Source organism: Alosa pseudoharengus, unplaced genomic scaffold, assembly GCF_046254945.1.
Source record: "Alosa pseudoharengus isolate Yale_2024_CS ecotype anadromous, Long Island Sound unplaced genomic scaffold, YU_APseudo_1.1 YU_APseudo_1.1_scf_4, whole genome shotgun sequence".
Classification (NCBI taxonomy): Eukaryota; Metazoa; Chordata; class Actinopteri; order Clupeiformes; family Clupeidae; genus Alosa; species Alosa pseudoharengus.
Genome location: NW_027468774.1, coordinates 34,595,120 through 34,621,187, shown reverse-complemented (window position 1 = coordinate 34,621,187; position 26,068 = coordinate 34,595,120). Strand labels below are relative to the sequence as shown.

Genomic DNA, 26,068 nt, shown 5'->3' with positions numbered 1-26,068 from the left:
CCTTGCAGCCATTTCGCTGATGTCAACCGTCTTGAACGATGGCTCCTGACTCTTCTCACTCTCCACGTCTGACACTCCTTCTTCCTCGTCCTGAGATGACGTACCGACACCCACCAGGTCAGCTGGAACAGCCGGAGCGCTGACCGTTTCCACGGCCGCATTGTTTGAGGCGGGCTGCACGGTTTCTGTGGCAGCGGCCGTTGCCGAGGCAGCAGGCTTGGGCTCACAAGGCATCTCAGCGGCATCCTTCTCGGCTGTAGCGTCTGAGGGCGGCGTGGCATCACCCACGGCAACGGGGGGTTCCGTGGGCATGGCATCCGCCGAGGCTGCCGTCTCCTCCGCGCGGGTGTTCTCAGAGGGGGCCGGAGTGGAACCGCTACTCTCCACAGACACCTGAGGAGGAGCATTTGCAGATTATTCACTTAACTTGAAACAGAGAAACACACACACACACACACACACACACACACACACACACACACACACACACACACACACACACACACACACACACACACACACACACAGAGCAAAGACTAAAGAAATCCAATAGATGAAACAATAGATTTACCTCCGGATCGATGGTAGGCGTCTCGCTGGAGGGCTCTCCTCCTTTCTCAGCACTGCCGTCTGTGGTAGGAGGCAAGGCTTCTCGCGGCGTTGTGACGTCCATCTGACCGGGGTCTGGTGGGTCGGCAGTCTCTGCATCCATCAGCTCTTCCTCCTCCTCCTTTGTTGTGGCACTGGGGGGCTCCTGCTGCTGCTCCTCTTCCTCCCCCTTCACATCGCCCACGCACTCTTCCTCCCCTTCTGCGCTCTCCTTCGCTGCCGTGCTGTCAGACACCTCAGGCCCACTCTCGTTAGCCGGCGGAGCGTGACTTTCTCCTCCCACCTCCACCTGTGACACCTCTTCCTCTTCCTCCTCGTCGTCGTCCTCCTCGTCGTCGTCCTCCTCCTTGCAGTCCGAGGCCTTGCTGGCGTCTGACATTGCGCTGTCCAGGCTGTTCTCGCTGACGATCTTGAGGCGGCGGTAGACGGCGCGCTTGGGCGTGTCGGCGTCCAGCTCCTGGCCTAGCTTGGCGCAAGAGGACGAGCCGTCGGGGGTGTTGAGGGGCGTCTGGGCGCGGGACGTGCTCTCGCTGGAGTAGCCGTCCTGCTCCGAGGGCAGCACCTGCGGCCGACTCTGTGCCCAGCGTTGGATGAACTGTAGCACGCGGCTCTCCTCCAGCATGTTCTTGGTGGAGATTGGCAGCACACCCAAGGCCTTCATGATCTACAGACATGAACCAGATCACGGTACACCAGATCTTTAGAAACAGCTAACTTTCTTCGTATGTATTGTGTGTCGGGCAGAGATATTAGAGATCCTGGATTACAGATTATAAATATTTAATCATGGAAGAGGATGCTTAAACAGCTATTTTCAGTCTTTGTGTTCCCTTACCTCCAGCTGCAGCTTAACATTATTAATGGAATTGCCTTTTGCCTCTGAAAGCTCAACCATGAATATCCACAATAATGAGAGGCCATGATGATCCAAGAACTGCTTCAGGCATGAGGGATTCTGTGTGTTCTACAGAGAAAGAAAGAGATTGCAACTTGGTTTTCCCCCCTAGAAAATGACACTGAAGGCCATGGTGAATTGGGTGCCTTCCTTACCTGAATAAGCTTCAGGCAAGTGAGTCTCTGTTCCATGGTCTCCACCCTCACCATGAGACGACACAGAGACACCACCTCCTTCTCATCCTGCAGCCCGTCCCCATTCTCTAGCAGGGCCTCAAGCTCTTCATCCACCTGGAACAACAGCCAACAACACAGCGTTTTAACAGAGCCGTGCACATTGGTCCCCAAGATGCATTAAGCATCAAGCCCCCTCAGTTTTAATTATAACTGGTCAGATAACCGGTGTACAGTAAATGTACTGTACCTCTTGGTTCCAAGACCTGCTTAACCATAACAGACTTATTTCGGAGGCGAGGCTTTTACTCACCGTGGTCGGTGCGGCCTTCCTGCTCCGCTCCCGCTGTTTCTTCCCCCCGGCGGCACGGACACTGACCCGGTTCTCGCCACCCAGGAACCCACGGCAGCTGGGTGCCCCACACAGGCACTTCTGTGCCTCTTTTCTGTAGGGAGGGGGGGGAAGCGTGTGCATTCAGTAATCAAGGAGAATGAAAATTGGAGCACTACAGAGGCATTAAATATCTGAGTCTAGCGAGCTAACAGCCAAGTGACGTGCCTTGTAAATATCAAACACAAACACAGCTTGACCAATATAAAAAAAAGTCTTACCCATATCTCTGAAACTGGTAATCAAACGTGAGTTCTGTCCCTGCAGCCACCAACTTAGTGGTGAAGAAACCCACTCGGAGCTGCCCATTGACAGTCCACTGCAGGGAGATCAAACATGTCTGGTTAGAAATGCAAACTCTACTGCAGACTGACATATACCCCAATTTTGTCACAAAGCTACAAAGTCCGTCATGTCGATAGTCACCACAGCTGTGGGAGGCAGATGTGTAAAAAGGTAGCTTGAAGACATGAACAATCTGTGGCCTTACCTTTTGTGTTTCACAGTTGGGTTCACAGCTGTGGTTCATGAAACGTGAACAGTTCCCTTTCAGAGTAGCATCAATGATCTGAAAAGAAACCGTTTCAATTGATTGGTTATCAAACTCACCAGCATATTAAGCTTTTGAAGTCAAACAAAGTTTGCCGCTCTGGGGTTTTATACCTCATTATTTTTCAGGGCCATGAAATAATAGTGGATGTTCTTCATGCGTGCATATTCCTTCACCCTCGCCTTAAACTCTTTGTGGTCCAGAACCTCACCGCAGTACTCCAGCACAAAAGTGTTTCTGAAAGAAGTTTAAACACATAAAACATGAGCATCACTCATAAAAAATGACTCTGAAATACACCTTGGCTTTATGAAATGTGAGCTAACTACACCACTATGCAAAGCAAAGAACATGACAAAAGACGTTTCTGACACAGTCACTGACATAAAAACAGATCTCTTACGCTGGCAACTCCTTGGCAGCCCGCAGCCCCCAGCCTTTGTTCTCAGTCAGAAGAACTTCAAAGTCAGCATGCTGTTTCATCTGGAAACGTCGATTAGAGCAGTACACTCCATTTGGACACCGGGAAGAGCTGGAGAAATTAACAAACACAGTGAAATACTTAGTTCAGTCTGTGCTACAAAGATTTACAGCCCTCATGTCCCAAGGAGCTGTTTTTTTTAACTACTCAAATGTATCAAACGAATATGTTCACTTGGTATAACCGATTCACTGAAATTACTATGTTCACTGATCAGTGTCTGTTTCTCTATAGTGAACCATGCAGCCTGTCGATACACTACCTGATGAGTATTAGTATATATGAGACCCGATTTCCAGAGTGCATCAACTGTGTCAAGTATCACCAAATGTACTTCTGATAATCAATTACAGCAGAATTCAAGAGGGGCATATTCATAAAGAACTGCTATAAACTTAGTAATTTCAGTAGGTTCTGACTAGGGTTGATGTTAATTTAGATTGTGACGTGCAACACAGGCACTAATATGTAGCCCATCAAGGAAACAGATAAGAAAGTGAAATCTATTAGTAGAATCCTTACCATTCGATCATCAGGAGGCGATTCAGACAGTCCTCTCCACAGGCATTCATCCCTCGGGACTTCTCCTCTCTTGTCAAGACTGAACACTCACACTGCATACGTTTAATATCCCGATGGGATTTGTTCTTCTTGCTGTAAGCAGGAAAAAGGTTCAATTTCACCAGTTTGACCACAAAGTGTTGCAAAAAAAAAATGGCAATGACAAACTGTTTATTATTGATTTTGGTCTATAACTTACCGCTCCGTAAGATACAGGTTTTCTTCAATGAGGTCAAAGTACGGAGGCATCTTCTTACTTCTAGCTTTATCTTTCCACACTCCAGGATCAAGGAAATCTCTAAGGCTGAGCAGAGGCCTCTGTTCTCTGTTGTGTGCTGTAGAATCCTTGAGGTCGGACTCCAAACATTCTCTTTTGCTGGCTAACCCTGACTCAGCCTCATTGTCCGAATCAGACTCAAGTTCTGGCCGTCTTTTCTTGGGTGGCCCTCGTCCTCTGTGAACCCTGTGGGATTCCTCTTTAGGGACCTGAGGTGCAAAAGCTTCTTGAGTGTTACTGGCAAAACCTTTGCAATTGCTGCTGATCTCATTAGCTTGTACAAAACCAGAAGGGGCAGGTGGTTCAATTGACTCTCGGGCTCTGCTAGAGATCCCTGCTGCTCTGCACATAGCCTCCTCTTCATGATCGTTGGTGAGAGAATCTGGATGGATCTGCCCTGCAGGGTCTTGACGGAGGGAAGGCACAGGTAAATGGGGCACTCTTACATCAAGAGGCTGCGACCAGTAATCATGACCTTGCCTGATGAGCTGGGCTGAGGCAAAATGCCCTTGTTGTAAAGAGTTATGAGAGAAAATCCCATGGCTGCTGTCAGGCTGCTGGTATGTGCTGCTGGGTAGTTCGTGTTGACCACACACCGGACTAAAACCTTCCTTGATGTTCACGTCATTTAAGTTGCGCCATTCTCCAGGCATGTAGTTAGCTACATTCCTGCTACTCCTACTACTGTGCCAATTGTCTGGTTTCTCAAAGTTTGAGTAACTTTGGCCAGGGTCCCCAAGGAGATCTGTTGACTGGGAGAACCCAGTGTGACTTGACATATTGTTGATTTTTACTCCCTCATGAACAGTGTTGTTGTTTTCAGAGTGAGACAGGGCATTGGGAGCATCTAGCTGGCTTGTGCTGTCTACCATGTTGCTCTGTGATAGGTAGCCTGCAGGCACAGGTGCAAGAGGCTGATGAGGAATCATCCTGTGGTTACTATTCTCAAAGGCATCACTGGGAGCTGCTTTATGCCTCAGGTGACCACTCTCTTTATCTATGTTGTTATCAGCATCAGCTGTTGGGCAATACATCTGCTGATGCCCTGAGGCACAACCGGAAGTGGAGGAAGATGCAGAAGTGTCCTTCCCTTCTAACGTCAGGGTGGAATTCTTCGGTACGACCACTACAGAGTGCAGTCGTTTCAAAGGCACAGTCCCATCGTCTGAATCAGACTCAGAATCATCAGATTCACTGTCCTCACTGTGGCCTCTTCCCTCTTGATTCAAGGCTTTGGACAGTTTTGTTTTCGGTGGGTCCCTTTGCGCCTTCTCAGAATTGTCAGTACAAACACTTGACTGTGCCTGTGCATCCCTAGTCGTACCAGTAGTATGTTTTTCCACCATCACTTGCTCAGTTGTGGACTTAATCTCTAGATGGTTACTGATAACTTTGCAGGGGTCCACTTTCAGTGTTAAGTCTGTCGGGCTTTTTTGGGCTAATGACTCCATCTCTAAAGATTCTGTGTGCAACCTCTCTATCCTCTGAACATCCAAGGGTTTTCTGGAATCTACCTCTGTGTTCTTTTTCAAAAAGGAATCTCTCTTAATGCATGGATCTTCAAGGGTACTGTCTTTGTTGAACTCTATTCGCTTTACCGAAACAACCTTCTTCACAGGGGGCTTAGTATCCTGACTAACAATTTTCTGAGGAATTTCACATTCTGGGGTGTCTTGTCCAACAATATCCCAGCGCGATTTTTTCACATTACCCAGTTTCTTCAAGGGCACAGATCCTGGCTGGTCCTTTTTATCGTCAAACTTCTTGGCATCCTGATTCTTAGATAAAGGATCTAGACAAGAAGTGATATCTGTGCACGGTGGCATGGGGTTAACGTCCACGCTGGAATGCATATGGTCATCAGATTTAGCGTCTTGCATTAAGGATTCTGAACATGGTGATTCTTTCACAGAAAGCATGTCCACTTTTGCGCTCTCTGAATTTTGACAAACACTATTGTCAGCACCAACTACCGTATTCAAGCTTAGTAATAAATCACTATTTTCACTGATAGAATTAAAATATGCTACATTTACCTGTGTTTCCGATAATGCAGAGGTGTTTTCTTTAACTTCAAATACATGATTTAATGTATCAATTTGATTATTTGTGAAGCAACCTTTGGCATCATAACAAACATCTGTCTGTTTAACTGTGCTGTCTACTTCCTCACATGATACCTTCTCTGTGCTGTTTAAAAAAGGGCTCAGTTGATTTTCAAGAGAGACAACATTTTGAAAACTCTGACATTTAGATGGGCTGCTGCATGCAACCAGAATGGAGGGATCATTAAAATTATCTTTTGAGTTAAGAACCAGTGAAACTTTCTGATCTCCTTCAGAAATACCTGATTTCAGGCTAACCTCAGATTGTCTAGAAGCCACATCCGTCTTTTCAGGTTTGGGGTCTAGGCTCATCAGAGTTGACTGCCTGGTTGGACTGCTCATTTTATCAGCTGATTGTCTGATTTCCGATGCAATCAGGCTAGGTGAGGATATGGAGTCAAGCTGATCTGTTTTTTTAGAAGAGGAACTACATGAGCCTGAAGATCTGTCTGAGCCTTGTGACTGAGACTTCCGTTTATGTTCTTCATCAGAATCAGAACTACCACTACTTTTTCGTGCCTTCTTTTCAGAGGAACGAGTTGATGACGACGGACTAGAATGAGACGTCTTGGAGCTGCTTTCAGTTTTGGAGTGTGTACTAGACTTCCTTGAAACAGATTCCGAATCTGGGGAATGTCTCTTATTTTCAGAGTCATGTGTTCTTCCGCTGGACCTCTCAGATTTGGAATATTGAGCTTTTTTGTCCAACTCTGACGAACGAGAGGACTCTACTGACTTGGAGTCTTTGTGCGATTTTGAATAAGATGACTTTGAGTCTCTCTGAGAGCTAGAGCGGGTGGACGCTCTGCTGGTGTCACCGCCACGAGAACGTGTCCTCCGATGATCATCCTCAGAGTCAGAACTGTCTCTGGATCTGCGACCAGCTCGAGAGCGTGAACTTCGGGACTCTCTATGGGGGGAGCTCCGATGAGATCTCCGATCAGAGTCATGGTAGTGTGACCTATCAGATCTTGACTGCCTCTCTGTTCTTGATCGCTCTGATCTAGAATAGGAAGAACTTGAACGAGTACCCCGAGACCTGGACCTTGAGCGGCTCTTGGTCCTCCTGCGGTCTTTGTCAGAACGGGAGGACCGTGTAGATGTCCGTCTATCTTCACGATCCGACTTAGAATGACTGGGGACCTTTTCACTTCTCTCATTTTTAGATTTCTTATCTGATTCTTCAACCTTGGAAATTGAAGGTAGCTTTTTAACTTCCTTGGTCAGAGTTTCAGATTTGACTGAACTTTTGGGATCTGCCGACTTTTGACTGGAGGATGTCCGCACAGAATCTCCATCTGATTCTGAACCAGGTAGTGTGCTGTCAGATTGGCATGGGCCCTTTTTACCATCTTCAAGCAATGTGACAGCAGGACAGTCTTTGTCCTCTTTCCCAATATGGGAAGAATGGGTTGGTCCAGGTAAGCTGGAATCCTGCGTTGCCACTGTTTTTGCTTCTGTGACATTAACGCCAAGGTCATCATCATTACCCTTGGCCACTGTGGGCACTGATGGCTCAGTTTCAACTCTGGATATAGATTGGACTTGGACCTCCTTCTCTGGAGGTGCCTCCTCCGATAAGACACTGGCTCTAGGACTCTCTTCAATGACAGACACACTAAGATAATGCTTCTTAAAATGCATCTTCACCAGGTCCACTCTAGGCCTCAGCAGTGGAGAGATGAAAGCTTGATGTGAAATGGTTTCTGGTGCAGGGGTGGAAACTCTTGGTGCATCAGTTTTATCATTTTTTATTTCAGCAGGTTGCCCTGCTTGATCTAGAGGGGGTGAGGTTGCAGCAGGTAGAGGGGAAAGAGGAGATAGAGGGGACAGAGAGGACTGGGCTTCGCTGTTTTTGTCTGGGCTCTGCGGGGCTGAGAATAGGGTCTGTATCGGCTTCTTTGTGTGGCTGAAGCTGAAAGACACCTTCTGTCGACCCTGCTCCTCCAGGTTTACTTTGGTCTTGGTACCCTTGGGAAGGAGACGGTTTGACAGTACCACTCGGGGTGCAAGACCTTTAAATATGACAGTCTTCGAGAGGCTGTCCACCTTAATCTGCAAAAACATAACAATAGTTTTTTTTTCAAAACTAACCTTCCAGTGCGATTTTAATAAAATATTGTTATGGATCATATGGATCAGGACTGACAATTAATTAGGACAAATCAATGTGCAATCACTTGATAAGAAAACAATACAGAATCACTCACCGATCCATTCCCTCCATCCGCACTGTGTTGGCATGTGCAAAAGAGGACAATGAAGAACAAATTAGGTCAGGTGATACAATTATACTAAGGCTGGGAATATACTTGCTGTTAGCGTGTACGCGTATGCAGAATACGGATGCCAGCCATAATGTATACGCGTACATGCGCTGTTAGTAGCAAGTATAACTCAACCCTAAGTGAGTTGCAGTTGTGCCACAATATGAAAATCAAGGATCATAAAATCATGTGAGGACCAAACATAATCACTTTTTTTAACAATCCATCTCAGAAATAGCCAGTGGTTTATTTACAAGTGGCCTAGTGCAACAAAGGCAATAGTATCCGCCGTACAGAGTGTATAGCAAGTAAAAAACATTGTGATTAAGAACTAAATTTACCAAATATATTATTGATGTAATGGAACCTTAGTGGTTACATTAATTCTGAATTCCAAAATAAGGCTTTGATATAAATTAGGCTGCCAAGCAACAACTGGGTTAGAAGGCCCTTAGGGACTCTTCTCTGACCGTGACCTTCACCACTCCACCGTTCTATAGTGGCGGGCGGGCGGGCGGGCAGGCAGGCGGGGGTGGGGGGGTCCTTCACTATGCTGACCGTCTTACAAGGAAGAATAAAAAAAAAAGACTATGTATATAAAAGATGTTTAAATCGTCAGATGAAATGTACACATTGCAGAAAAAGTCCATGTTTAATATGCATCTTAAACTTTAATCTATCTTAATTTTACACGACAGTCCACCACGCGTGTCCAGGAGCATACTGGCTCAAATGCCAGCTAAATGGTATGTATGCCAGCTAAATGGCTAATGCCTCTAATGCCTTTCTCAAACTGTTTCTAGATGGTATGACAGCATGACAGCTTGACAGCATGACATCACACAATCACACACACTCTTATCCCAAAGCCATATTGGATCCCCATCAGTCCAGTAGTTCTATTTATAATATCCAAATAAAAAAAAAAGGCTGATTGACACATCCTATTATCACCCAGAGAGACTCTTTTCTGATTGGCTGGTAGGGTGGCTATTAATTCTGTATAACGGGACATCTATGAAAAAGATCTGGTAAAAAAGTTGAATCACCATTCTATATCAATCCTAATGTGAGTGGCCACTATAACAACCATAATAAACAACGTTTGAGCCTGGTAGCAGGCTTCACATTCGCAACAATGGAATCAACTGTAAACAAGCTAACTGCCGACCATTATCACTGTCAGGGCCAAAGAAAGTAGTACAACAAACTGAACAAGTCAGGTTCTAAACTGAACCGCTTGTTTCCTCTGTGTGCTATAAAGGCATGACTTTTGCCTATAAACATAGTGTCAACTGGGGTATAAGCAGGATAACAGCCTTTGAGGGGTCCCGATATACGGAATTAATGGACTCGGCGGAGGAAGTTCTTTCCATATATTGGGACACCTCGACGACCGTTATGCCTTACATAATGTCAATCTGGTTGGTATTCCTTCACAGCTTATAATGTAAACATCATTTTATTGTCATGGTGCAATGTGACAGGGCAAAAAACTTAATAGTGTAGACAAGGGATTTCTGAAACATTTATGTTTTGCCTTTTTGTGTATAAAGGCGGAGGCCTGCCTGATTAATATCCAAGAATGGAAAAGTGCTAAATGCAACATACATTAGGGTAAATAAATTATCGTTATTGAAGTGAGTCAAATGTATTTGTATGCAAATCAGACATTTCACTGCTCCACTGTTGATTTTACTACATAAAATGAACACACAGAAGTTGATATATCTAGAGTTTCTGACTAAATTATCATTAAAAGTGAATGCTAAGCCTATCTGAAATGAAGATATCACCAAAAACAACATAGTATCTCACTTTGGCAAAACAGATGTGGGGACATATCTTCTTAAGGCATCACAGCCCTCATAATATTTCTACCTCACAGCAATTTGCAGTAATTCCATAAATAAATAAATAAATAAATTCTGTGTCTAATAATAGCCCTCTGTCATGCTTGTGGATAAAGTGCTAATAAAACAGTGTGACAATGTTATTTACTTAGGTTACATAATCAACAACTAACGAGGTAGCATAACTAATAACCATCATAACTAATGAGAAACCAAATTGTTAAACTATTGATAATTGATAAACTTGAACATTGAAACATCGTCGAAGTTCAGTGAGCTATGTTACTCCACTGTGATTAAATGTCATCGTGGCACAACTGCAACAGTCTGATAGTTTCAGCCGGTCATAATCGCATATAAGAGTTATATACAATTGAATTTGCACAACATTTTTGTTATTTTCTGGTTTGACTGAAAATGGTGTTATGGCTTAGATGGACTTGACACAAACACCTGATTCCATCCAAATGGACTGAACACTTAGAGGCTGACCTGCCACTTCACCACACACAAAGCAGATCACAGAAGGGCTGCTGCCTACCTGAAGTCTGCATTCACCAACCCATCCATTTTAAATCGAATGAGATGCAAGCAGCTCAGCGGGAACAGTGGGTCAGGAGAAGACACGTTCAGAGCAAGCTGTCCAATGTAAGGAGACACCTGTGTATAAAATACACATTAGCCCTTCATGATTATGTAGGCCCTTTCCTTTATCCAAAGTGCCATACAACAATAACAATAAACATTACATACACAACAAAGTAAACAAAGTGGTTGTGTCAGAAACATGGTAATTCCATGGTAACTTGGCAAATGTGTACACAAACAACAAAAGACACATTCTGCAACATAAAATGTATTAACATGCACCATGTCATAACCATACAATGGAGTATGGCATGCACACTTGGGGAATAGACCGAAAATCTAACGTGTCAGCAGAAGGTCAACAGAGAACAGACAGTCAGTTGACCAGAAAGTCAAGTGGGGCTGCGGAAGAATGATATAGCATGCCGTTTCTTACAATCAGATTTTTCGTGGTCGTGAAAAAGAAGACCTTCTAAACAGCATCTACAGCTTATTGAATGTTGTTAGCTTGTTGTGCCTTTTCTAAATGTGTATTTTTTTCATCCGACATTGCTTGATCCTTGGTCAACAGTCTGATGAGAACTCTGAAAGTCGATAAGGTGTCAAGCCAGTCTATATGTTCGCGTGCTCTCCTTTTAGGGAACATTCAAAACATGTCGACTGGAATCTTTGAGTAGATTCGATGTTTGCATACTCCTGAAAGGAAACTAAAAAGCAACAACAAAAACACTACCTAATAATGTGGTGACAAATAAACTGTTGTGGTATCCGTGGTGATATCCTCCTGTATCTGACATTGGTAGCTACCTATTGTTTAAATCATGGGGAGAGAGAGAGAGGCCATTGTGGTCTTGCCATACACCATCTAACGTTAGCTACTCTATCCTAAGACCCAACAGTAACCTAGCACTCAAGTACTGCTTAACGATTATCATGTATGAAAGTCCTCTAAACATACATAGAATCATTACAGAATCTAACTAATAATATCGTTTCAACAGACACCTTGCAAATAGAAACATGTAGCACATCGTGGAACACTATTTGCTAGCTAATGTCGGGTCAGCCTCAGGGCCGGAGGTCTAACGTAAATGTTAACGGCGACTACTTCCTAATAGTGCATGTATTTCGACATTATTGTTAACACGGCATGCATCGTGTATGCATAATATGTGGCCTTATTGTCTAAATCGCACAAGCACAAAACAAACAGTTCTATCTGACTGTGTTTCCCTATAGAGACGTCATCAAAGCGAGCGGGTACAAAAATTTATGGCGTGGATCAAGCAAGGCCTAAAAGTAGAGGCCTAACGTTACAGTGTTCCTCTGCATTTTATTCTGCTTCAGTACAAGTAATATACTGAATATTAACCACAGATCGGATAACAATAAAAGGTTGTTTCAATTGATTTTTGGAAATTGATTGGTAGAGCTTGAAAAAAATCTCACCAGGAAGGAATGTTGATTTTGATTGCTAAAACATGCTAGCTCTCAGCAAATTGACCTAACCAACTTTTCAACGCATTCTACTGTTAAGTTACTAGGCTCAGTCTCTCAGCGTGATATTACTGATACATTGTTTTTAATCAGCTTTGTATGTGGACATCTGATTAGTTTAACGTTACTATGGGCATAAACGTAACGTTATCTGCTAGGTAGATAGCCAATTGATGGGTGGGTTAAATAGCTAACGTTATTGATAGCTAGGTTAAGTAACGTTAGCAACCCTGCTACCGTAACCAAGCTAAACATTTGGGAGACATGTTTTTCTTGTAGTTCTAGCTAGTTAGCCATGAATAAAAATCCTCCCGTGATAAAAGTATTTCTGCTATCTAAGAAAGGATCGAATACTTACTTTGAATGGAGCTCTGGGTCAGAAAAGTCCTCCATCTTCAAAGTCGTTTCCAAACAGTTTCTTTGCTTGATTAAACAACATTCGGTAATAGCCACCGACGTCAAATCCACACGGGTAATGTTGACTGATCAAAAAAAATATTTCACTCTAGGTTGAAAAGTTAGCTGGCTAGGTTAACTGTTACATAGCCATCAAATGCATTGAACCTTAGTTGATGTGACGTTAACGTCAGATAATGTTAACGTTAGTCCCGAATCAGGCTGCCATAACGTCCATAGAATGATGCGCATTCATCAGTTGATCACCGTGGCACATTTTCGAATACAACTCTCATCATGAAAGGTAGCTAGCGTTAGGTGACGACCGAGCTATCTTTATGATAAACGAGAACAATCTAGCTTGCTATACGCTTCAGGCTGATGGTGTAGCTTAGCTAGTTAGGCTAGGCTAGTGAGGTCTGTGGCTAGGTACAACACACTCTTGACGACTCCTCCTCTCCCATCGAACCCATGCCATGACGAAAACTGTGACTGGGAGGTGAGTAATTTTTTGTTTGAAACCCATGTAGAAAACTAACGTCCTACCCAACTTTCTTGTCTCTGAAAATGAGTTGAATAGCTAAAAGCACGGGTGATTTACAACGCGACAAGACATTCGGTGGTTTTGCATGGGACTGCATTAGATAGGACGGGTACCACAAAGGTGAAATTGGCTCGCAGGTAGGTCGATTTTATGACTTTATGTTGTGTGCCTGGTTCGATTGGCTTAAAAGTGTATTCATTTCTCACTAATTTCATGTCGTTCACTTAGCCCACTGACAGTCATGTCGGCAGTGATACTTCAGATAGGCCAGTGTGGAAATCAATTGGGCCTTGAGTGGTGCGAGATGCTTTCAAAAACCTCCAAGCAATGCGAACACAGGTGAAGTGAACGTGCAAAAAATAATCTATTCTTACTCATATACATGCTTTACCACTACACACCCTCGTGCTGTCTTGCTGAGATGACACAATTCATTTGCTAGGTCTCCTTTCATCGCCAAGGAGGGCACCTTGGCAGTAGTGTGCGTTGATAGCGAGCCCAAGGTTTTGAGAAGAACTCAACGGCTGGTTAGGAATAAGTGAGCCTATTTTCATATTCAGTTTTTCTTTCATTCATTTTCAGTAGGCCTAGTCTATGACTCAAACACTGTTTTGCTCAACAGAAAGTTACTGGAGTCCAATATTGTCCAAGGAAAAGGAGGCAGAGGAAACAACTGGGCTTATGGTAGGCCACTAAATTGCAGAGAAGCATTGATGGATGTTGACTAACTTCAAGTTTGTCCATTTTTGTCATTAATGGCAATTAGCAAACACTTACATTTTACACCTTAATTTCAAATGTGTGCAATGTATTAAGTCTAACTAAAGCTAATTTTATTAATGAGGCCAAATCTGTCTGCAAATTTAATACCATGCAAGATTCTAACCTTAAACAATAGTGTGTTCGCTCAATATTCCAACACGCCACACAATAGCATGCACAAGGCACATTGAGCGACCTCGCTCTTTGTCCTTCATTCAAATTAGGATTCTTTGTCTTTATTTTGTCACATGCATAGTGTTTTGATCATTTCTCTAGTATCAATGAATGAGCAAAGTATAAGACATCACAGTGAGATGAAAATGTTGAAATAACATCTTCTCCCCCATACATTACAAGGCTACCATGGACACGGGGTTGAAGAGGGTGATCAGCTGCTTCATCAAGCGATGGAGGCTGTGAGGCAGGAGGCAGAGAGACGAGATTACTATGGTGGAACTGTAATGTTGCACAGTGTAAGTGGAGGCACGGGATCTGGTGAGTTCCACAGAATCACATCAATTATCTTTTTGGTCACTGGATCAGTTCATCACTGTACATCAGCATATGGTCAGTGAAGGAAGGTTGAAACACTTAGAAAATACAGTTCGGTAAACATTGTGGACTGGTTTTCAATACATGGATTAAGTTAGTCCTAGACTGAAAGAAAACTCCCAACGACAATCTCCATTAGAAAAAAACTTTAATTTTAGCCTTTAAGAGTAGGCTTAATCAGTGGTTGGGAAACTGGCCACATGTGTGACAAAGTACTGTATTGTAATAAAGCAATTATCGAGGATAATTATCTAGGAGTTTAATCTATTGTGTCACTGAAATCATAATTGTACAGGGAAGTGTTCCTGTGAACAAGGAAGTGTTGGAAGATAATAATTGTTCTACTGGCAACTCTCAGTATGTTTTAGTGTATGACCGCTTGTGGAACTTAAAGTAAGTGGTGAGGCCTAGGTGTGTGCTTAGTTTTAAGCCGGACCGCGCAGTTCAGACCTGCAGACCTGTCTGACCGACTGCACGGTACCTGCCCGCACTCGAACCTGCAACTTGCAACACCATCTGGTTTGGAGCGAGGGGCGTGCTAGCAATGGAACTAAAACCCTTGGGTGCTAGCATCTCTTACTAGCATGTCTCATAAGACATTGGGAGGGACATTTACTTAACGTGCATACTGCACAGCCATCGTACTAGCTGGCTACTGTTACACTTGGATGCTTGGACACTATGGATCTGCCATTGACATCGCTGGTGTTTTTGCTCCCTCAGGACTGGGCTCACGGCTTTGTGAGGAGATTCGGGCAGAGTTTCCTGTGAGTCACATTCTCACAGTGTCGGTGGTTCCGCATCAGAGTGGAGAGAGCCCACTCCAGCACTACAACAGCCTTCTGTGCCTGTCTGCGTTACAGAGGTAGATCCTGCTGATGAAAACAAGCACATATATTGTTTGTTACATCATCCCAGATATTATTTGTCATTTTGTTTAATTTTGTGAACAATCATTGTTTCACTTCCTTGTGTTGACATGCAATGTCTACACCATATGAGTTTTTTGTTTGTATGGGAGTCTAGCTATGACATAATGCAGCATTCAGCAATTGATAATTGCTCATGGTGTGCCATGCTTGATGAAGCACTGTCTTTTTTCTGTAGGAGTTCTGATGGCATCCTCCTGTTTCACAATGACCAGGCCCTCAGCTATAGCAGGGTCCCACAGAACAAACATGTTTGTGTATCTGGCTTTTCTAGTGGTCTGTCACAAGGCACTCTTTCATTCATGAATAAGCATATTGTCTCATGTATGGCTGGACTTCTGCTTCCTGTTCACAGCCTCACAACTGCCAGGTAACAACAGACCAGTGTTTATATTTGTGTTGTTACAATATTCTTTAGAGTGTACATTGATCATATTTTATGTATTTCATCTCATTAATGCAATTTTGTTATGATTATGATTTTGAAACATTAACAATTGTTTTGCAGCCCATTACATCAAAATAGTGCAGGTTTTATGAAAATGTTCTAATTAAATGTATTTAATTTAAAGTTAACCCTTATCAAAAATGTAGGATCATTGTGCAGCCTCAGTTCATTTCAGTGTGACTGCTCATTGCACAATTGCATGTGTGCAGTGGTTGGAGTTTGGGTATGGAGCCTTGGGAGCTGATTCGGTCTGTGTGCCCAATGCCTGCAGCTAAGCTCCTGCTCACCACTCAGGCAAACTCCAGGTGAGATCTCATCAATGCTGCTGCCATTCCATAATGCAGTTAATGGGCCTTATGCACGAAAGGCTCTTCAGGTAGCTCATTTATTTCCAGCGGAGCCAGGTGTGTTCGAACCTGCCACTATTGTTAATGTAATTAGTGTCTACACGGACCCCGGTTTGTTGCTGCACCTCCATGTTACAATGTAAAAGGATGTATGCGTTAATATTGTTATTATTGGGCAAACAATATTTTCATTGTTGGAGTGAAAATGTAAGGAGCAGAATATAACAGAAAATGCCGGTACAACCCAGCTAACGTTCCACCGGAAACAAATGAGCCTTTCGTGCATAAGGTGTGTTCATTCATTCATTCATTCATTCATTCGTTCAAATTTAGGTCACTACCTAGATTATAAGAGACTGAAGTATAAATACAGTTCAAATGGATAAGAGCGTTTTACTTCTCTCCTTACTCTCCTCAGAGAAAAAGTTAAATGGGACAGTTTGGCAAGCAGTACTCTCCAGTGTGTACCACAGGGGTCTATTGCAGGAAGACCTGTATCTTTAAAAATTATTCCTGCATCTACCTACACTGTGATTTCAGATCCTATTTCCCAATTTGTTACATTGCTCTTTTTTCTAGTACATCATTTGTAGTAGTATCATTCAATTTGCTTTTTCATGTACTCCATTGACTAGTACATTACACTAAACATACAGACAGATCGCCTTGACTGAATTCAGTACACTAGTCGGGCTGTTCTTGCAGTGGCAAGAGGTGATCAGGACAACTCTTTCGTAATGTCCAGTGCACTTAATAAACTAAAGCGAGGACATCGTTGTGTAACATGGAACCCCCTTCCCATTGATCACTGGACAGGTAATCAATATTGTCCATCAGATGTTTTTATGCATTTGTTATCGAATAGTATAGCATAATATATTAAGTGTGTGTGTAATTATTTATTATATGTTTGTTTTCAGATCCTTGTAATGAAGTTTGTCTGTCACCAAATGCACAACTCCTTACAGTTTGCTCCAATCACAGCAGTGTCACCTCTTTGCTCAGTCACGTGGTGCAACGAACCAAAGAGAAGATTGGTGTGCGAGCTTATCTGCACTGGTATGAACGCTATGGTGTGGAGCACCAAGACTTTAAGCAGGCTTTGGACACTCTATTAAATGTCATGGAAGAATATGATACACATTGACAGCTCAGGACTGTATGTCCAGTCATAAATACTTGGATAAAATGTAATGATGTTTTATGGAACTATGTAAAAATGCTTATACTAGAAAATACTTGTCATCATTCTTTTGTGGCACTCTCTTTTGCATTTTATTGTGGCTATTTTGTGTGACTGCTCATTTTAAATGTAGTGGTTCTGTGGCCATGTGTATTTGCCTGTGAGAATCATAGTTTTGTAACTGAATTCTCTGTGTCTTTAAATATAAATTACAAAACAACTACCTCACAGCAGGAAGGTTCTGGGAGCCGCACTTCTAAAATAAATAAAATTCTTCCTTATGTCTAGCTATAGCTCTATCAGAGTTTCTACCAAAATCCAGCTTATTAAATGTGAAAGAAATTGTTTTTACTCATCAAATTGCCAAAAGCAAAGTGTAGTAAACCCTCAAATCAAAAATGGATCAACATTCAACCTCAGATGGGGTGTTTCAATAATTTTGGAGAAATTCACAGTTCTTTGATGGATTTAAACTGTTTTGTTTCTGTCCATTTATAAGTATATATACTCTTGATCCTGTGAGGGAAATTTGGTCTCTGCATTTATCCCAATCCGTGAATTAGTGAAACACACACAGCACACAGTGAACACACAGTGAGGTGAAGCACACACTAACCCGGAGCAGTGAGCTGCCTGCTACAGTGGCGCTTGGGGAGCAGTGAGGGGTTAGGTGCCTTGCTCAAGGGCACTTCAGCCGTGGATGTGGGCATAGGAGAGCAGTGCTCAACCACTTTCCCTGCCCACATTTTTCCTACTGGTCGGGGATCAAACTGGCAACCCTTTGGTTACAAGCCCGAAGCCCTAACCAGTAGGCCACAGCTGCCCCAAAGTGGCTCGTAGCGTTCGTGGCTCGTAGAGCCCAGCAACACTCGTTTCCACGGTCCGTGGCTTAGCATACACAGCCCCATACCCAACAAACTGCAATGTAATGTGTGTTCTGACACAGCTCTATTTTCTGCTTTTACAGTTTGGCCATTGTCAATGAAGTCGATTACGTATTTAAGCTCTCTTCGCTTGATTTTTGTTCCTTAAATTTAATTAGTTTTGGATGTAAATGTAGTATCCTAACAGAGATCATAAAATGGGCAAAGAGCCTCTATCTATACTCCAGACCACATGGGGGCAAAAATGACACAACAAACTAATTTACTTTGAGGAAGTTTGCCAGTAAAAAGCGTCAGACTAAAACTTCAAAAAGTTTCAACGTTTTGTGACACATACTTGCATCATGTAACTGTGTTGTGCCTCATTGACTCAGCCATGGGCTCAAATCTGTGACTTGCAGCACCTTAGATTAGGAGCCTGCAAGGGAACTAAACCCTACCAAAATCATACCAGCTGTCTACCGTCACATATGCCATGCAGCCAAACGCAATGATTTTTTAGTGTGGGAACCCTTCTAACACACATAGGCTACATCTCAGGCATATGCACTGATTCTTACAGAGGCAATTCAGGCATTATCAACATGTTTTCTCATGCTATGTTAGGAATTCATATTATGGGAGCACAATCTATTGATTTTGCAATCAGACCATTTGTATTCATTCAATAGGCCTGTATGTGACTGGTTAAGACTTACCATGTCAACTTATAGTTTCTCAAACTACTTATTATGAGGATTTAATTTAAATCCCAGATCAAGGTGACACAGTTTGTTGGTATCCCAGCTACCTAATTTAATGTTCAGTTTGATTAGCCTATTGTAGGCCAAGTGTAGCCTATTTTAATTTTTTTAAAGTCCATCTTTCAGCTCTTGTTGGAGCATTTTTCTGTGGCTTTCATCATTAATCGTATTTCAACTATTACAGTATCATTCCGTGTGGTACCCATATTATGCTTTTCATATATTCAGTCCATATTCATCTGTAAGTTCAGTTAAAGGTTAATAACTCTGATATGTATGATATGTCTTATAACTGGAGTGGGCCTGGTGGTCAGCAGTTTTTAATTTGATAATTGTGTTTATTAAAAGTTTCCAGAAAATGTAATTGTTTAAGGAATTTAGTACAAGGAATTTCGGGGGTATAAAAGGTAGCCTATTGTCATCATTGTCTGATTTCAGTTACCTCAAGAACACAACCCTCAGATTTTTATGAAGGATAAAGTCTTTCTGCTGGAATATCCCTAATCTACACTCTTTGTGGAGTAAATTTGCTCTTAAGCAGTACACACCTGAAACCGTTTGAATGGCTCATGTAGATATTTTTCCTTGTAAGAAAATTACTGTAGCCTATTTCCCACAATTCATGATGAAATTTCATATTTTTCCGCTGAACAATTCCTATAGCTATTCAAGAGGGCCTTTCAGTTTTTGTCCAGCCCTAGGCCTAGACCTGCGTTTATTGTGCTTTTGTACATCAAATGTATTGTACTTAACACTGCGTTTTAAATGTTATCATTTTTATTCACTGATAGGCACGACTTTTATTTTGAAATATTTGTCAATGGTGGCCATATTGAAATTTGCTCGCACTTTCTTCGCTTTGCCTTGAGCTATGCAGTGAACCGGTTTGGTCGTAGGCTAACCTCTGTTGTTGTCAGAAGGTTTTTAGCCCAGCCATATCCATAGTTGAACAACGGGACTGACTACACCTATTGAGAAGCCTTTGTTAATTCGAGATAATCGTAAGTGCTTTGCTGATATTTTGGAGCAGCAAAGGTTAACGTTGCATTGCTAACATTAGCCATCGTAATTATCTAGCACTAGCTGATGTTCTTCCATGTTGGGCATGGAGGCCTAACGTTAACGTTAGCGATTTAGCTTTTAAGGCTATATTTGAACTGACTAATATCTGTTCCAGGTCCTACTCAATAAGGAAAATGAATGTTTTGGTAACTTATACTTGCTAAATGCATTCTTATTTAGTCAAACCAATAGAGCAATAACATAGCACCACATGTTAACACGAGCCTAACGTTAGCACCTGGGTTGCTAACTTTAATTTTGGTCAACGCCCGAGCATGAAACTATCAAGATGCTCAATGTAGTGTGGTTTTATTCCTCTCTGTCGACACCTGGCAATCTTGTGTTTAAGGTTGATTGAAGACACTGAGGTTAGGCTATTGGAGTAGTCTGGTACGGCGATTGCATCCCAGTGGACATGGTAGGGTCCGTTTTATGCTTTTGGCTGGTGCGGCGCTCAGCAAACCTGTCGTGGTCGCTAGTGTCTTTTATGTCTGTTTATGGCGTTGTCTTGTTTACAGTGTGTTCTAAGGTGAACATCAAAGAAAATAACGTTGTGCGTGTTACCAAAGCGATTGCGCCGTTGTTTTATTTGTATTGACTTCATCTAAATGATTTAAGCCAGATGATGGTAGCCATTTGAGTGGAATTGATTTGCATAGCCGCCTGCAGACATGAACAAAGGCAAGAGATTGATATTCCTCCCTCTTCGTCGTGATTAACCATTTAAAGTGGTCGAGGTTGTTATTTATAGTCAGTGGTTGATTCCGTTAAAGTTTCAGGTGTCTTCTCTGTTTGGGTTCTCTGTGCGAACGCTGGTGTTTTGTTTTCTGGTCCATTTGAACTTGGACCAATTTACATTTGTGAATGTTTTTTTTGTTAAGGATCCTATGAACAAACCACGGATTATGTTTTACTATTTATTTATTTTTTTGTCATCAAACATTGCATCTTTTAATGGGGCACATGCCCCATTTTTAATCAGTCATCTACCAGATACTTCTGTTGCACCTGTTGAAATACAGGTGTCTTGTCTCTTCTTTTACATGCTCAGCCACACCACAGTGCACAAACGTTGGTGAAAGGAGGAACAGTAAAATCCAGAGGAGGTTGGGACCATGCCACTGTTATCCTGTTTGTAAGAAATTGATGTATGGTAGTTTTGTATGGCACTTGGAGCTCGTATGGGTGTGGTGACGCAACAGTAACAGTAACTGCCTGAAAATCGGTCGACCCGGGTTCGATTCCTGAACCAGCTGGTGTGAGTCTGTTGCTTTTGATAAAAGAGTCTGCTAAAGACCAGGCAACTTTTACTTTGTCTATGCCTCTTGTAACTATTTTTACTCTCCACGGGGCTGCTTCCTAATAAGATATAAGATTCTGAATCTACGTAATTATCTTCTGATACTGCCCATGGTGGTAGCACTCAGTATCATTACACTTGGAATTATCTGGTTACACCCATAACTGACCCTATGCCACTCTACCAAATATTGGCAATGTATTGTGCATGGACAAATGCATTGTATTGTGTTGTGTTATAGGCATTTTGCTGTTGCAGGGATAAGGCAAGTCCCCCCACTCAGTGGCCATCTTGGTAACGCACTTTGGGCAGTTATCTGGCAGCTATTTTCCTATTCAAGTGAATGAGGGAGGCATAGCCTAGAGGAAGGGATGGGATATGTGTAGACAACTGCCATATCGGTGTTACGAACTAACCCCATGCATTTCTATGGAGGATTCTTTGAGTGTTGTATCTCCTCATTGGAAAGTCTCTGGATAAGGTGAGGACTGGCGTGTGATGTGAAGGATTTAGACCTTTTGGTCCTGCGGTGTTTTGTAGTGATTGGGTGACGGACTGAAACATTTCTGGAGTGTTCTCTGTGGATATATGGATATAAGGGCTTCATATGGGTATGGTATGGATTTGAAGCTGCCAAGATAACATGTTTGGATGAGGGAGTTCCAACGAATTGCCGAAAGAATCGTTTTCCTCGGTGTGGAAAATATTTGAAAGTGAAACTGATTCTGTGAAGAGACAAACACAGAATATGCGTTTATTGATGATGCCATTGTGAGAATTTCCACAGGTGAATTTGGAAACTCATTGTCAACTTCTTGTAACCATGTCCATCCCAAGTTAAACCAATTGAATGTAGTGAACCTTTTAGCATATATGAAATGGACAAAAGCATGTGGTTTTCATACCAAAGAACACAAGAGAATGCATCACCAGCCTTTAATGGATTTAAAGACTGCTATGTGGAAACAATTAACAGAAAGTTGTTTGATGTGGATGATTCTGCATGAACTGGAAGAGTGCTGTCAGTTTAACCAACTTCCCCATTAGGGCAGGATGGCAGAATATTTATCTTTTGAGAATTGCTCAAAATTTCTCCAAGGTTTGAATACATTTGCTTCAGTGTGAATGCAGTCAATTGTAGAAGAAATGTTAAATGGTCAGTATGCAGCTTAGCCTTCTCTACTCAAGTGCGTTTGGACTGGTGTTGAGACAGCATAGAGAAGAAAGGCTTTGGGAGCTGGTGTGGTGGCTTTGTTGTGTCACCAATAATGCTGTTTTATATGCCCCTCTGTCTGCAGGTGCTGTTGTTTTGTTCTTCGTTATGGCGGTGGTCATCCGATTACAGGGACTCAGAATCACGGCTGGTTCTGAGGATATTCGCAGTTTCTTCACTGGCCTCAAAATCCCAGATGGTGGGGTGCATATCATTGGTGGCGAGCTTGAGGAAGCATTCATCATCTTTGCATCTGACGAAGATGCCAGGCGTGCAATGTCTCGCTCAGGCGGTTGCATTAAGGGGTCCCCTGTTAACTTACTGCTGAGTAGCAGATCGGAGATGCAAAAAGTTCTAGAGGCAAGCACTAAAAAGCCAGATGCCAATCCTAGGAGGACGTACAAAGATAATGGTCGATCTACAGAAGCTGAGCCTTTGTCTTTTGGTGGGAAACCTTCCGTGGAAAGACATAGAGCAGATGGAAATCCTCACCCAGAGGTTGGAAATAGGTCACTTTCCAGTGGGAGGCGCAGTCAGATAAGACAACCTGGACAAGAAAGCAGAGATGACTTGTACTTGCATCTGTACGGCATGCCATTTTCTGCCACAAAAGAAGACATCCTTCAGTTTTTTGAGGGATTGCGGGTTGAGGACATTATTATTTTCAGAAATAATCAAGGCAAGCCAAGCGGAGCTGGCATGGTAAAATTTGCTACAGCTCAAGATGCTGCTGAGGGTCTGAAGAGGGACCGTGAATACATTGGATCTCGGTACGTTCGCGTCAATCCAAGTGCAGAGAAGAAGTGGTTGCTGGCAGGTGGAGACAGTGAACCAGAACCAGTCCCAAACCCCACTGGGTACAGTACCATGCCAAGCCCTACGTACACTTCAAGAAAACATGAACCTGATCGCCCCAAATCACGCTCACCGGTGCCGTACCGTTCTCGGTCTGCCTCTCCTGCTAAGGAAGAGTTTTGTGTGCTTGTGGATAACCTTTCTTATGCTGTGGAGAAGAAGGACTTGAAAGATTTTTTCCACCCCATTCCCTTAAAGGATGATCAGATCATTCATGTTAACGATAAATATGGGAAAAGGACAAGGACTGCCCTTGTCTTGTTCAGTAGCCTAAGGGACTATTGTGCTGGCCTGTCTCACCATAGGGAAGAGTTGTGCAACAAAACTGTGAACGTATCTCCAGTTTCTAAAGAAAGGATGATCGCTATGCTGCAGTCAATGAACCAGCAGCTAGAAGACCCAGAGGAGCCCAGCCATTCAGGTCAAAGGTCACCATCCCATGGCAGAGATGGGTTTGACTCGGACAGAATTTGTCTCTATGTGCGCAATCTCCCTTTTGATGTTCGAAAGGTGGAGATTATGGACTTTTTTCATGGCTTTAGAATTTCCGATGATTCCCTCATTCTTCTTCGAGATGAACATGGAGCTGGACTTGGTGAGGCACTGATGATTTTCCAAACTGAAAACGAGGCAATGATGGCACAGTCTTTGAATGGGCAACGTTTTCTGGGTTCAGAGGTTATGTTGAAATGCATCACCAGGGCTCAAATGCGAGAGTTTGGTATATCAGACCAGATAGGTTTTGGCCCGAATGAAATTCCAAGGGAAACTGGAGAGGTGAGGTATCCGGCAAGGCAAGATGGCAGACCGAATTTCCCTGCAGACAAAGTGTATACAGAGGGCTTGTCTCCACCAGACATCCACCCACACCGTGATGATATGCCTGTTCAAACTTTTGGCCGAAGAGAAGACCAGTATGACCTACAGTTAGACCACCATGATGCTTTTGGAGGCAGAGGAGAAGGCCCCTTGAATCAAGGCTTTGGGCCTCCTGGGCAACGTTCTGATAGCCCCACCTGTGTGATACTGTCAAATCTGCCAGTACGGATCAAATATGATGAGATCTATGATTTCTGCTATGGCTACAGAGTGATCCCAGGATCTGTGACTGTGAAGTGTGACCGACGTACTATGACTAGTTCTGCTTCAGTTGTGTTTGAATCACACCGTGAAGCATTGACTGCTGTTAAAGAATTGCATGGAAGGCCCATTGGGAAGAGAACAATCACTGTGAAGTTTGAATGAGGGTTGTTATATTCAGAAGTGAAATTGTGCAAATCTGTTCATATTTGTGCTGTGTTTGATGTTTGGTATCAAAGACAAGTAATGACAACCATCGTATTTAGTTTTAAGATTTTGGTACCCCCCCCCCCCCCCCCCCAAAAAAAAAGTCTGATCTTTTATTTTTGAAGTGTTTTTTTATGTTTAGTGCCTCAACAAAGAAATGGTTTAGATGGACTGTATGTGATGGATTAAGATTTTGTGTCTTTGAGCACAGGTATGTACAGGTTTATGATTATTGTTTTATGTTCATTTTGAAAAGTAGTAATGAAGTCCATTATTATAATTTAATGATTGTATGAGCATTGGATGGCATCTTCCAGTAAAAACCTTTATTTGAATGGCTTGTTTGGTGCATTATAATCTTGATGACCTTATCATGTCTTTTTTTGCCAACAGTTCAGGTCAAGGCTTTATGTTTAGGAGACAATTATCACAAATCAACCTAAAAAAATATTACTTGTGACGTCGGTATATAGTCATGAAATTAGATATTACTATTTAAAACCATTAGAGAGCCACAGAAAGGTATAAAAGATCAATTGAAAAGAAGGCTAATGAGACCAAGGTGCTATAATTGAATTTAGAGGGAAAGCCAACAACAAAACCTGAAAGTTAAGATGGATATCAGTCGACATCTCAGTTTCTTGTTGCTTTATTTTGGTCAAACATAAATGACAATAAACACTATATATTAGGGCTGTCAACCGATTAAAACAATTAATCAAATGAATTACCTACTCTGATTAATTCATCGAAATTAATCACATATATCCATTTTTGCCATGAAAGTATTTTAAACATATTTCAATTAAAATGTTGGCATAATTGGAAACTGATTGCTTTAAAGTCTATAATGTTGGTTTGGCTTTTCATTGGCCAAACCAACATTATAGACTTTAAAGCAATCAGTTTCCAAGGCTACTTATGACTTATTCCCCCTGTACACAATGAAAATGCTTTTGTTGTGGAGGCGAAGGATTAACAACAAAGAGCTATATTTACTGATAAGGTAATGTTTCACGATTCTCACATTCTCACGAGATGTTTTTTAGCATGCTAAATGCAAATGACTAAAGTTTCCACTCACTGTTGACATGCAGTAGGCCTACCCCTAACACCGAGGTAATGCAGTCGATATAGTAAGGGAGTTCGTTGATTAGTTAGTTAGTCAGTCATATGTCGCCTAAAGGAGCCTAAACAATAATTTTGCAAAGTTAACGTTGACAATGCTGGGGTGTGCTAACTCATACCTTCCTTCCCGTTTGCTTGCATTGAGGTGATGACAAACTCCTATGGTACGGAAATTCCTTACTGCAAAA

The 26,068-nt window shown here is 42.5% G+C and overlaps 3 protein-coding genes across 6 annotated transcripts in view; 2 read left to right on the top strand and 1 right to left on the bottom strand.

Annotated features, from left to right (window-relative positions):
• Positions 1-13,052, bottom strand: part of setd2 (SET domain containing 2, histone lysine methyltransferase) — a 20,829-nt gene extending 7,777 nt beyond the window's left edge. The window contains exons 1-14 of the mRNA XM_076265995.1: positions 12,606-13,052; positions 10,704-10,822; positions 8,253-8,274; positions 3,860-8,097; positions 3,622-3,753; positions 3,022-3,150; positions 2,732-2,855; positions 2,559-2,636; positions 2,290-2,387; positions 1,991-2,123; positions 1,660-1,794; positions 1,445-1,573; positions 572-1,273; positions 1-393 (exon numbers count right to left, since the gene is read on the bottom strand). The exon at positions 1-393 is cut by the window's left edge and continues 27 nt beyond it. Of these exons, the coding sequence (XP_076122110.1) occupies positions 1-393; positions 572-1,273; positions 1,445-1,573; positions 1,660-1,794; positions 1,991-2,123; positions 2,290-2,387; positions 2,559-2,636; positions 2,732-2,855; positions 3,022-3,150; positions 3,622-3,753; positions 3,860-8,097; positions 8,253-8,274; positions 10,704-10,732 (6,342 nt within the window). The 5' untranslated portion in view covers positions 10,733-10,822; positions 12,606-13,052. The remainder of the gene's footprint in view (positions 394-571; positions 1,274-1,444; positions 1,574-1,659; positions 1,795-1,990; positions 2,124-2,289; positions 2,388-2,558; positions 2,637-2,731; positions 2,856-3,021; positions 3,151-3,621; positions 3,754-3,859; positions 8,098-8,252; positions 8,275-10,703; positions 10,823-12,605) is intronic.
• A 187-nt stretch (positions 13,053-13,239) lies between these two features.
• LOC143102430 (tubulin delta chain-like) lies at positions 13,240-17,695 on the top strand. Of its 3 annotated transcripts, XM_076265996.1 has the most exons (11): positions 13,240-13,324; positions 13,416-13,526; positions 13,630-13,725; positions 13,810-13,871; positions 14,307-14,444; positions 15,225-15,366; positions 15,609-15,800; positions 16,088-16,183; positions 16,644-16,719; positions 16,906-17,041; positions 17,146-17,695. In XM_076265996.1, the coding sequence occupies exons 2-11, from the start codon at positions 13,429-13,431 to the stop codon at positions 17,370-17,372; spliced, it is 1,263 nt and encodes a 420-aa protein (XP_076122111.1). In that variant the 5' UTR covers positions 13,240-13,324; positions 13,416-13,428; the 3' UTR covers positions 17,373-17,695. The 3 variants fall into 3 exon arrangements, 2 of the variants coding, with proteins under 2 accessions (XP_076122111.1, XP_076122112.1); XR_012982590.1 differs by lacking the exon at positions 16,644-16,719 and having other exon boundaries at positions 16,882-17,041; positions 17,146-17,233; XM_076265997.1 differs by lacking the exons at positions 16,644-16,719; positions 16,906-17,041 and having other exon boundaries at positions 17,146-17,239.
• Positions 17,696-19,902: 2,207 nt separating this feature from the next.
• rbm12bb (RNA binding motif protein 12Bb) lies at positions 19,903-25,087 on the top strand. Of its 2 annotated transcripts, none has more exons than XM_076265993.1 (2): positions 19,903-20,036; positions 22,696-25,087. In XM_076265993.1, exon 2 carries the CDS (start codon positions 22,719-22,721, stop codon positions 24,708-24,710), a length of 1,992 nt encoding a protein of 663 aa, XP_076122108.1. In that variant the 5' UTR covers positions 19,903-20,036; positions 22,696-22,718; the 3' UTR covers positions 24,711-25,087. The 2 variants fall into 2 exon arrangements, with proteins under 2 accessions (XP_076122108.1, XP_076122107.1); XM_076265992.1 differs by having other exon boundaries at positions 21,149-25,087.
• Positions 25,088-26,068: the final 981 nt, after the last annotated feature.

What these genes read in the sequence shown, in the direction of transcription:
- LOC143102430 (XM_076265996.1), top strand. Translation starts at nt 13,429, where the DNA reads ATGTCGGCAGTGATACTTCAGATAGGCCAGTGTGGAAATCAATTGGGC. An exon ending in CAACGGCTGGTTAGGAATAA is followed by an intron (nt 13,726 to 13,809) that starts GTGAGCCTATTT and finishes TTTGCTCAACAG; the next exon opens with AAAGTTACTGGAGTCCAATA. An exon ending in ACCACTCAGGCAAACTCCAG is followed by an intron (nt 16,184 to 16,643) that starts GTGAGATCTCAT and finishes TACTCTCCTCAG; the next exon opens with AGAAAAAGTTAAATGGGACA.
- rbm12bb (XM_076265992.1), top strand. Translation starts at nt 22,551, where the DNA reads ATGGTCAGTATGCAGCTTAGCCTTCTCTACTCAAGTGCGTTTGGACTG.